The sequence below is a fragment of the Hippoglossus hippoglossus genome, chromosome 18, assembly GCF_009819705.1.
Source record: "Hippoglossus hippoglossus isolate fHipHip1 chromosome 18, fHipHip1.pri, whole genome shotgun sequence".
NCBI lineage: Eukaryota > Metazoa > Chordata > Actinopteri > Pleuronectiformes > Pleuronectidae > Hippoglossus > Hippoglossus hippoglossus.
The window spans coordinates 430,919-442,898 of NC_047168.1; the positions used below are offsets into that span (position 1 = coordinate 430,919).

Consider the following 11,980-nt stretch of genomic DNA (forward strand, 5'->3'; position numbering starts at 1 on the left):
TTTCACAAAGCACACCTTGGGTTGTCTTGTCACAAATACATTTTCTTGCTCCCTTGTTCTTGGCAAAGCCATTTTGAAAAAACAAAACAAATATTGTTGTTGCTTGACTTTCTAGCCAACTGTCCACATCACATCACCAGCGTGTTCCTGTGTACGGGCAGGATCCTTTCAGTGAATTCAAATGTTTGGGTCAGTATCTGTGTCATGTCTATGTGCCCAACAAACCAATGATTTGATTGATCTGCCCACCTTTATCCTGCATTTACCTAAACTGGATGGAGCTGTCTCACTCTGTCATGAGTTCATATATGGAGGTTTTACCAAGTTAAACTCTTTCTTCTCCACCAGCAAATAATGAATAAAACATCTAAAATTGACAAGGGTTTTGAGTTAAGTAGACGTCTGTTTACACTAAGTGTGAACATTAAATACCCCACTTTCCTCTTTTTTCCGAGGAGGTTAAATGACGTTTCTCCACATTTCACCTCCAGATGTTGTTGTAAATTAATGTGAATCATCAGCACAGGCTGAGATCAATGTGAACACCTAAAGGTGAGTGACAGGAAGAGGAAGGCGTCTTTCTTTTCCCGAGTAAAGCGACTGAGTAACGAAGCAAATTTTGACCAGATGACCACAAAGAAAAAGAAACAACACAATGTACAAGTGTAGTAGTGGAGTGCGGGTTGACGCACAGGCTGGGCGGGTTTTGGTCAACATTTTAGAAAATATTGCAGGTGGCTGGCCAAAAGTGACAAAGCAGGTCCCATTAATGTTATAGGATGAATTGCATGCAATTCAGCTCAGTTTCGTGTACCGTAAGGCTTCCGCACCATCAACATGCCTCGGATATGTAGCTTTGTAATGGTTCTCTCACATGCGAGTTTATAACTACGGCTCAGTGAAACTAACTTTCCCTTTTAACCACAAAACATTGACAATAACATGAAAAATACTGTGCAAGCGAACGTCCAAGTCCTTTCAGGGAGTCAGAGTCTTCTTAGTGGTTGGTTGGACAGACTAAGACTTTGGTCAGATTGAGAGCATGTGGGGACCACTGTGTCATTGTCTTATTCAGAATAATGTTCACAGGCTGTTTGTGTGACATCACCAGTCCTCGCTGTTCGATAGGTGACCTTCAGCTGGGAGTGATCAGCAGTTTCATAGTGATGTAAGATCCTGGACCTCCAGCAGCATGGCGTCCTGCTCTGTCCTCAGCTGGTCTCTGACCTGGAGGCGGCCCACCAGATCTGAGCTCAGGTCTGACACGGACAAATTCAAAATTAATTCAAAATGTAGTTTGTAGATTTGGCAAGAACTTCTTATCAGTTGTTAAAATATTTAACAATAAATGAATGCTATGGTCAACTGAACTTTCCTTTTTCTCTGTTGCCAAGCTCTGTGACCTTTCTTGAATTTCAGGATTACAATATACTTCAGTATTCTGTTCCATAATTCAACAATAGTTGGGTCTCTGCAGGAATCCACATAGCCATATAACTGTTTTGCCTTCATCAGAAGTTAAACAGTCTTTTTCTCTTCCTGGGAATTCTTACTTCTTAAAAACTTTGAGGCAGAAGGCCGCCCACACTGAGTTTGATTCTGCTAGAGCTTCACCCTGCTAAAAGGGAGTTTTTTCTCTCCACAGTCCCCAAAGTGATTTCTCATTGTGCGAATTGTTGGGCCTTATTATATAATATTGTAATGAATCAAATTAGGACTGGGGTGACGCACCGACATCATCGCTGTTGTTAGATTTTGACGAACAGTTTCTATTTTAACCTACGCAACTTTTCTCACATTTACGGTAGTCTTATTTTAACCTGCGCTGCTTTTCCCGTCTTTACGGTAGTAAATCCTGGCAACACAAGGTAGAGTTTACTTCTGTCACTGAACAAGAGAAAGTGGGGAACAAAGACAAAAGGAATGTTAAAGCTGTTTAGTTGTTAATACTTGTTGAGATAATTTATATGTGTAATGTAGTTATATATTAAGAAAAAAAGGGGAAACTCAAACCACATCTTTTTATTTATTATTTTCTCAAATTAAGCACTTTTTAAGATGCCTTTTACAAAACTCTTTATTTTGTTATTAAATGCAAACATTATTTTACTTGAAATGAGAAAAGATTAATTTTATTATTGGAGTACCCTCCAGTTCAGTGTGAATATTTATAATAAACATTGTTGAAATACTATTGAATTGTACTTTATTCTTTTTGACTTTTGTCAGTTTTTGACTTCATACAGACATTGATACAACTACTACGCTACTTTAAGAATTTCTTTTTTGATAGACTGCTAAACTTGAATTTACAGTGTTTTTATATTCCTCCAGAAAGTTACGTTGGTTTTCATTTATTTTGTTGTTGGACAACTTAATGTAGATTGATATGTTCCTCTTACTTGAATGGATCAAGCTCTTGCACAAATTTTTTTGTCAGATTTGTTTGTGTTTAAGAGAAGATAATTAAATAAATATAAATGACAAGTTTTTTAATTTAAATTTTTTATAAATTCATTATTAGGGCTGCAACTATGGATTATTTTTTCGATTAATCTAACGATTATTTATTATTGTTATATAATGAATTTATAAAAAATTTAAAAACTTGTCATTTATATGCATTTAATAATCTTGTCTTAAATAAAAACATTTCTGACAACAAACAAAGTATACACTACAAGAGCTTGTTCCAATCAAGTAAAAGGAATATATCTACATTAAGCTGTCCAACAATAAAATAAATGAAAACCTAAGTAAAATTCAAGTAAATTTCTGGAGGAATATCAAAACACTGTAAATTCAAGTTTATCAAAAGAAATAATCTTAAAGTAGCCTAGTAGTTGTATCAATGTCTGTATGAAATCAAAAACTGACAAACTAGAAATGAAATAAAGTATATTTCAACAATGTTTATTATTCATTTTCACACAGAACTGAAGTGTACTCTAATAATAAGATAAATATTATTTTCTCGTTTTAAGTAAAACATGGTTTGTTTACAAAATAAAGAGCTTTTGAAAAAGCCATCTTAAAATAAAATTCTTAATTTTTAAAAAAGTAAATAAAAAGATGTAGTTTGAGTTTCCCCATTTCTTCTTTTTTCTTAATATATAACTACATTTCACACACAAACAATCTCAATAAACATTAACAACTAAAAAGCTTGAACTTTCCTCTTTGTTCCCACTTTCTCTAGTTCAGTGAAGTAATCTCTACTACCGTAAAGACAACAAAAGCTGCGCAGGTTAAAATAAGACTACCGTAAATGCGGGATAAAGTGTGCATGTTAAAATAGAAACGCTCCGTCAAAATCGAATAACAGGTCTGACTCTGTGTAGAGCGGCTTCTGGGCCCGGTCCGGACCACGGTCCGACTATTGGTGACCTATGCTAGTTGATCGTGGGCGAGTTTTTCCGGTTCAGCTTGCTCTTCAGGTGAGTCCATGCTTTGACTGTGCCAGCTTCCATACGACGCGTTGCCACACGTTCCGCGACTCGACTTTACGTAATCGATGACGCCGATTACGTCGACGAGTCACCCAAGCCCTATTCATTATTATATTAACCGAGTAATAAAAAAATCTAAAGTATTAATGGTTAGATTAATCAAAATAAGAATCGTTGGATTAATCAATAAAAACATAATAGATAGGTGCAGCCCTAGATCAAATATAAAAATGCTATTTAAATTAATTTGGCTATAGTGATCAGGTAGTTCACTTAAAGTGTTAATTTGGGGTCTTTTCGTACATGTTTAGAGCATAAAAAAACTTTACAAATTCTGTTTTTATTTCAATTGTTAATAAACAATTATTTTATGCCAGCACTTACCCCACAGGATTTTGATCTGACCGCTTATTGTGATCAATTTAGCCCAGACAAACATTATCACTGTACAGTTGTTTCCACTGTAAAATTGAGTTGGATAGAATTACTTCCTGTGCCTGCAATTGAGATCATCAATCCGTACCCATTGACTTCCATAGGATTTGCCACTACCCTCTTTTCTACTCTTGGGTAAATCCTCAAGCATCTTCCACTGGGTTGGTGTTCACCATTTATTTTTGATTCATCTTTAAAAATTGCCTAAATTCTGAGGGTGATGCTGTCCTGGATTTGTGCATGACCTTGACGGACAAAGCATTGGACAAGGCATTATGCATGCTTGTGCACATTTTTTATGCCACATCACACAGGTGGGTTCAAAATAAAGCTCGCTGAGTCCAAACCCAACTGAATGTACCCAGAATCTTGTTGATACATAAATACCTTCATGTTTTCTGGGGAAGCCTTTCTAGAAACTAATCTATGGTCTAAGGTTGCCAAGTGTCCTGGAATTCCAAATTCCTACAAAGTCCATCTTATGACTCCACCGTCCATGTTAACGGCAGGGTTTAATTGCTGCCCAGACAAATGTAATACACAAACGATTCTCCCGTGTCACCAACAATTAAAATGTCCAAATCATTTTAGTGACATTGCGCTCATAGAGAGGTCATTAGCTGTAATTCATAAAGCACGCACATCGACCTGGGAGACCTGAGATATCCTTATTGGTCTAAATACACATATTCTTGGACAGATATAATGTGCTGTTTTGGTGTCTTTTTTACTTCTTATTATTTACTTGTTTTTTTTTTTTTTACAAAACAGTGATGTTATGTATATAGTTTGGGTGAACTGCTGTTTGTAAACCATTTTCATGTCATAAGTTTAAAAAAAAGTAGATCACAAAAATAGTAGTTGCTTGGATGTGTCTGAGAAAATAAAGCACTACCAAGTGACCAAACATTTCCAAACATTTATGATCACAGTTGAGTGTAATGACTGTGTGTGGGTCTGTACCTTGTATGGTTTGGCTAAGAGATGAACAAAGACCATTTAGCTCCTTGATACTGAAGCTTTGTAAATCACTGCACTCCAAATGTCTCCTCTGGATTACAGGATCACTATGAGCGGCAGCCTGAGGAGAGGAGAGGAGGAGAGCTGTGACAAATAACATTCAGGGCTGGAAGACAAAAAAGGGCTGCATCACTACCGTTTCATGCTGTGTGCAACTTGGTAACATGAGCCTCACCAGTGTTTTGTGGTCTGTTCTCAGCCTGTCTCGTAAGTTCCTTAGAGTGTTCCTGAAGCCTCTGGACTTTGGTTTCTCTGGCTTGGAGGCAGGCTGAGGATTCTTATGAACCTGAACACTCCCTCTCTTTAAGATTGGGAGGGGACAAGGGGTGGGGTTGACTTTATGAACATGATAGATGTTATACTCTTCATTATAACCCTTTCACTTTTTTGTTTGTATGGAGTGACACCACAGATAATCTTAACTGTTAATTCTACTGTCAAAACATGTTTTAGAGGTACTTACCCATGTGTTTGAGCCTTCCTTCTGGCTCCCATCTCCTTCCTTCTCTTCCTCCTCCTCACTTTCACTGTTGTTGATGAAGCAGAGCTGAAGATTCATCTGTGTCTGCAGGCTAGAGGATACACATCAATAAAATAGACATCATATGTTGGTTTTACTCTGGTGGTCATTTAGGGACATGTGTGACTGACTGATTAGTGTGGGGGGGAATTCTATTCACAAGTTTCTAGACAAAATAATCAAAATTAGCTCATAGGGGGAAAAAAAACCCCACAAAGGCCACCATTAGATGTCCATCAAGCCACAAGAGGAAATGAATCAGACTGTTAAGAGTTCAACAACTTTGCAGGAAAAAAATCATTTTCTGTGGGAGAGTAGGAATTCCTCTGCTGCATAGCAATGCAAAAAGCTGTGACACACCCGAGGAAAGGGACACATATTTAAATATTTAGCACTCCCCACAAGTTGTACACAGCAGCTCTATATTAATGACAATAGGGGATGAAGCTACAAAATGTGGCAGAACTGTAACCAGTCCATATGCAAATCAGAGCCTGACATAGTAGACTTATTTAACATAACCAGACAAACAAGAAACTATAACGTCAGGCTAATCTGAGGCCCAATTCATGCTTCTGCGACGAAGCTACGCCGTAGGTGTGCACGTAGCTTATGCACAGGGCTGAGCATTCATAGTTGTGCATATGTGAATGTGAGTCGCGCTGCAACTGCATCACCAAAACACTAGTGGCGGTAGAGTTTCTATGCTGGTGTTGAGTGTCTTCCGGTTTCTGGTCTGCTTATCTACAAATTCTCTGGCGTCTCTGTTTGCTTCAGAACAATGGCGAGTGTTACTAAGCGGATCGTGTTGGAGCTGATAGATGTTGAAGAGCAATTACTTTTTCTAAAAAGAACTGCAACAAAGAGAAGAAAGATGTCAGTCATGTTCGTTCAATGATGTATGTATGGGATGGTGCAATATGTGCTACGTGCAATGTGTTTTTCTATGGGGTGTGTGCAATATTTTATTTATTATTATTTTATGTGCATTTTAATGTTGTGATTGACACAGTTGGTGCTGCTATGTAACTAGTTTTGTAAATATAGAAGCATATGTCCACAGCATGAGAGTCCAAAACAAATTTCCCTACGGGGACAATAAAGTATATCTTGCGGTCTGCGTCACCTCGACACGTAGTTATATTTTTGGGGCGGTGCATGTCAGGGTAGGGCTTAGGGCTCTGCATGGAGTACACATCTGTCCTCAGGCTACGGTGTAGCTTCGAAGCAGAAGCAAGAATTGGCCTTACCCACTGCCAGCCTGTTCCCTTGAACTCTGTTAATAGCCAGATAATACAACTAAGTGCTGCATCAGGTCTGAAATGACCAAGTTCAACATTTCATTGAGCTTTGAATTTCTCATTCACTAGTACTCTTTATAAGAAAAACAACAGTTCTTCAGGTCTGAATTTCTGTCTGTACAAGCTTTGAACTATGCTACTTACATTACAGCTGCTTCAAAGGGCTGCAAAACCTTGACTTAAGTAAACGTAGTAATACCACACTGTATAAATTACAAGTTCAAGTCTGGCTTTCAAATTAGTGGGGGGTGGGAGGGTAAACCCGGACAGGCCATCAGTGTTTCTAGTGTGTGTACCGGGAGGTCAGTGCCAGCACGTGGCTGTTGCAGGCGTCGTCTCCATCCTCCCAGCTCTCTGCTCTCCTGCCTCTCTCCTCCGACCAGCTCACTGGAGCTCGGCCACGCTCCAGGGAAACTCCATTCTGAAACCACATCACACATGTGTTACACAAACACGTCACTGTCCATTCTACTTTCAATCATGATGCGAGTGGCAACAAAAAACCTAGATAGTTTCCTCTTGTATTCGTTGTGGAAATGTTATTGCTGTGATTGTGTCTAAGTTCTTTGGACTTGGTAAGATGTTGTTAATGTAGCTTAATACAAATCAACAGAGGTTCATAAAGTAACTGATACCAAAGTGAGTCAATCCACATCACTTTGTTAGTATGAATGTAGTAGAAGTCAGAACACATCAACACCCAATACCCAAATTGACGGGTAGGTGTTCTGATCCCGACATCAAGTGTCCTTGGGAAGACACTGAACCCCAACTTGTCTCTGATGGTGATGGTGGCATTGTGTAATTATGATGTATATGTGATAAAGAAGCTTTATATATATGTAAGTAAGTACTGTATGAATTTGTTGTGTGCTGAAATTCTTTTTTAATTACTTAAATGTAACCATGTGCACTTAGTGTGGCACAGTCCAGACAAAAGGACACATCAAAATCTCATCAAAAACAATGACGGAGCAATCAGTGCTTACAAAAACTTAAGTCGAATTGAATCATGGATGTGGAGAATTGTGACACCCCTACTGGCTTCTGAACAAATATATAAAATCTCAATAAGTTATTTTGTCACTTCCTTTCAATCGAATGTATTAAGAGAAAATAGAAATGTAGCTTCTGAAAAGCTCAAATTAAACATTTCATAAAACAGACGTAAAAAAACCACAGAAAAAACCACGGTGTGTTTCGAGTCGAATATGAATGTCGGGGCTTGTGGACACTTGAAAGACACCACACGAGCAGTATGGAGGCATGTTAGGTTTTTTCTGTTGTTTTATTATGTCTGAAGATAGGTCACTAATGTCTTCAATTGTATTGGATTCAGGTGCTACACTGTTCACCCCTGAAACTCCAAAAGTGTTTTGTGGACTCAAACACATTACCCACCCCTCCAGCTAGTGGTGAGTAGATAATGAGCGCATTTTCATTTCTGGGTGAACTATCCCTTTAAGTTGGTTGAATTTATGTTTGTGCCAGATCAAGTGAGAATAAAGATGCTAAAAATCAACTCCTTTGTCTCTGGCTGCGTTGAGCCCCGCGTTGCGCGCCACTGTGGCAACAGACGATGCCAACGGGGTCTCCCAACCCCAGCCAGAGATGAACATCTCACTTTTCAGCATTTTATTTAAGGACACCAAACATAAATTCAAATAGCTCAACTTAAATCATCCGATAACCTTTTCAGGTTCCTCCGTTCTGTGTCCCTCTTCATGTCCCTCTCCCTGGCAACTCTGCGGCCGCTGCCTGTTTTGAACATGAGGATTAATCAGCCAACAGCCCTGCGCTGATTAATCCTCTGGTGCAGGTGATCTCTGAGCTTCCTCCCTGCCCACAATCGTACTCCCCTCTCCCAGACTGTGACCTCTGACCTTTGCCTTTTTCTCCTTCTTCTCCTCTTCTTGCTTCTCCAGCTCAGCGATGCGCAGGCTCAGTGCTTCCCAGTGCATGATGGGAAGCCCCAGATTGTCCTCACCATAGCCTTCCTGCCAGACCAGGGCAGCACCCTCCGAATCTTCATCATCCTCCTCTCTGTTGTCAGTTTCATCACCACTCTTCCTGTCGTCTTCCGCCTCGTTACTCTCTTTCTCCTCCCGCTGCTGCCTCTGTCTCTCCTTCTCTCCCTCCATCTTTACAGTGGAAACAGCAGTTTAACAGATACAATTTTATACAAGTGTCTGGGACAAAGAGGTCTACGAAGAAAATGTGCCCCCAGGTTATAAAACTGTATTAAGTCAAAGTAGTAATTCAAAGAAAACAGGTGTTTCTGGCTGCCTAAAATCACAACTTAACAGTCATTAGATTCTTCACATTACATCGTTATAACCACAACTTTTTACAACCTGGAGGGACTTCTACAGTTTACAAAGCTAACATATGTTAGGTACTGCATTGACTGATTGAAGTATTTTCAAAAATGATCCAATATTTATCTACCACATCTTTATTTCTGCCAGGGTGAATGGGGCTTTAAAAACAACCCCAGTGTGAGCCCTTCAGGTGTTAGAGCTGACTACTTGTTTTTCTGAATAATAAAAACCTTGGAGGTTACTGAATAACACTTACAGCTGTTATGAAGGAATTTCCACGAAAAACACTGTGGAGACAAAGGGGAAAGGGAAGGGGGTTCATGAGATACAGAAAAGTCAAAGATTTGAATATGCTCAATATGTGCATGAACACAAGCACTAAACCGCATGTTTGTCACAGAAACACACATTTTTAACATCAAGTTCTTCCTTAGCTGCTGATCCAAGCCAACACAATTATTTAATTTGTAGGTTCTTGTATGACCCCCTGTATTTGGACAACATGTAACATTTGAAAACATGAGCATCTTTTTTGCAGTTCCAGCGTGTAGGATTTAGGGGGACCTCTGCAGAAATGGAACATACTATTCATAATAATGTTTTCCTTAGGTTATCCCCTGCTGTGCACTCACATTGGATTCTACTTTCTGCTTACTTTATACTAGGGGGCCAGGCAGGGAAAGTCCACAGATAATCCAGAGGCTCTCACTCGGACATTTGCATTCACACATGCACCTCCTCCGGAGTTCAGTGGATATCTGAAAGCAGCTTTGGGTTAGGATGATCTCTTTAAGTTTACATTGGGAGCAGGTCCTTTTAAATAGCATCTGCCATGTTGCACCACCATGTTTCCAGTGGCCCCGAAAAAGACAATCCAACCAATGGTCCTAGAATAGGATTTTCATGTTTTTACGTTACCCGAGGGCCACTTTTGGTTCTCCTATACACTGGAAGAGTAAAGCTTGAGGCATAAACTATGAAATGCTCTAGGAAAAAGAATTGCCAAACTGGACTGTAATAGTCTGTGTTTTCCCAGTTCCCAGTCACATTTGAGTATGGATTTCATAAAATATTTCAATACAGAGCAAGTACAACCTTAGACAATAAGCAGAAATAGCAATAATGCTGGAACAGCTTACCACTTCATGGCAACTTCACTGTGTTGAGAAGTGAGTCGAAATGATCAGAAGTCAGGCCCACGATTGGCCATGATTTGTATTCACAGTTCAACATTGGTTTGGTATGACTTTCTAATACTGAGCAGGAAGAACCATTACAAATCAGTTTGAGTCAAGAAATATCTGTCCTTTGATTTACTTGACAAAAGACACAGTGTTGACTGTGAAATGTTTTGTTTAAGTGCTTCTCAGGACCCAAGCCTTAAACCCTCCCATTCATTTAAAACGACACTTTCTGTTAGATTTGCTGATGTTTAGACGTCATCAGTAACTATGATGATGGAGTGTTGAGATGTCTATTTTTTGACATTTTAAATAGCAAAACAGTTACTTTTGATTCTTCTTCGATTATCTATAATCAACAGTAACAACTGATTTTTCATCATGTGAATGAACCATGTTTCCAGGACAAACACACAAGAATGTGCATCGTACCGTGTTCAGAGCATATTAAGAGAAAAAAAAGGTTACAATAAAAGTGGTTTAAGTTCAGGACTATAAGTAATAAAGTCAATTTAAGTGGCAGAAGGCCCTCTACAGGCATTACGTCACTTGTAAGGTGAACTGCAAAAACTCCAGTAAGACGTTATTGAATTAAAAATCCGGTTCCCGAGGCTACACCCCTGGAAATCTGACCATATACTGAGTATCACACCAAACGGGAGATTGTTATTTAAAAATGGACACTTACCACTTTACCCGTAACACAAACACAAGTCTACTGGTGTGGTGAGAGGAGTTGAGGGCTCTGCCACATTGCTCAGCTCCCCCAAATTGTCTTCCTCCTTCGCCTCCTTTCCATCGAGTTTCACTCTTTCTCAAACAAAGCACGATGAATAGAAAACACGTCCATAAGAGCCGTTCACGCCAAAGTCTCAGTCTGCACCACAGCTATGTGTCCACAGTTCAGATCCCTCCACAAATCCACGAAATCTTGGTCAACTCTTAACATACGAACAAAAGACGAGGAACTTAGGAATTTCACGAAAAGTAACGTTCGCGAATGCAATTCTCAATTCTGACACTTCCTGTAGCTGCCTTCAAAATAAACGTCTTCTTGGTTAGCTTCCTCCTTTTTGAATAATGTTAGGAGTTAAGAAGAAAGTCTACAATATTACCAGAATAAATTCGCAATTAAATTAGAATAAATATTAGATACGGTTCTAATTTAATTAGGGAAAAAGTCCCACTATTGCAAGAACAAAGAACAAATAAAAAAACCCACTTATTCTGGACCCCAAATCGTGAATAAGCATCTCATTGTTTCTTGAAAAAATATGAGACCCCTTTGAATATCACGCAGATGTAACTATTAACCTTGTAGTCAACAGCTACAAACATCGAGTCAGATTACTCCATGTCTGTGTAGACAGTTTCTTTCATAATTTTTCCAAAGTCCTGATTCTTCTTGTAATAATTTTTAAGTTTTATGATACTTCCACTTTTTAAAATCAGGTCTGGTCCACAGGCAAGAGAATAATCATCAGGCAAAAATATGGTTTTATTTGAAATGCAAAGGTCAACTAGCAAAGTAGCCTACAGGCTGCCACCCTACTCCCTAAAACACATGACACTGCAACTGAATTCAAATATTGCACACCCCTGGGAAGACACTATACACTCCAAGCACAGCAAGTGATCGCACTGCACACAATGGAACTTAATATCACAATGCACAGCAATCAATACAGACCACTATGAACTGTAAACAGGTCAAAATCAAATGCCACTAGGGGGAGGCAGAGGACCTCCCTAA

At 39.1% G+C, this 11,980-nt stretch overlaps 1 protein-coding gene across 2 annotated transcripts; it reads right to left on the reverse strand.

Annotated features, from left to right (window-relative positions):
- Positions 1-452: 452 nt before the first annotated feature.
- si:dkey-6n21.12 (schwannomin-interacting protein 1) lies at positions 453-11,274 on the reverse strand. 2 transcript variants are annotated; one of them, XM_034569104.1, is made up of 8 exons: positions 10,916-11,274; positions 9,303-9,333; positions 8,609-8,866; positions 7,022-7,146; positions 5,368-5,476; positions 5,080-5,205; positions 4,848-4,965; positions 453-1,259 (listed from the first exon to the last, which is right to left on the reverse strand). In XM_034569104.1, exons 3-8 carry the CDS (start codon positions 8,864-8,866, stop codon positions 1,159-1,161), a joined length of 837 nt encoding a protein of 278 aa, XP_034424995.1. In that variant the 5' UTR covers positions 9,303-9,333; positions 10,916-11,274; the 3' UTR covers positions 453-1,158. The 2 variants fall into 2 exon arrangements, with proteins under 2 accessions (XP_034424995.1, XP_034424996.1); XM_034569105.1 differs by having other exon boundaries at positions 453-1,227; positions 10,916-11,233.
- Between the last annotated feature and the right edge of the window lie 706 nt (positions 11,275-11,980).

Excerpts from the sequence above, each read along its gene's own strand:
- si:dkey-6n21.12 (XM_034569104.1), bottom strand. The coding sequence starts at position 8,866 with ATGGAGGGAGAGAAGGAGAGACAGAGGCAGCAGCGGGAGGAGAAAGAG. Across the intron at positions 5,206-5,367 it reads AGGAAGGCTCAAACACATGG|AGAGGGAGTGTTCAGGTTCA; the intron begins GTAAGTACCTCT and ends CCAATCTTAAAG. Across the intron at positions 4,966-5,079 it reads GAACAGACCACAAAACACTG|GCTGCCGCTCATAGTGATCC; the intron begins GTGAGGCTCATG and ends TCCTCTCCTCAG.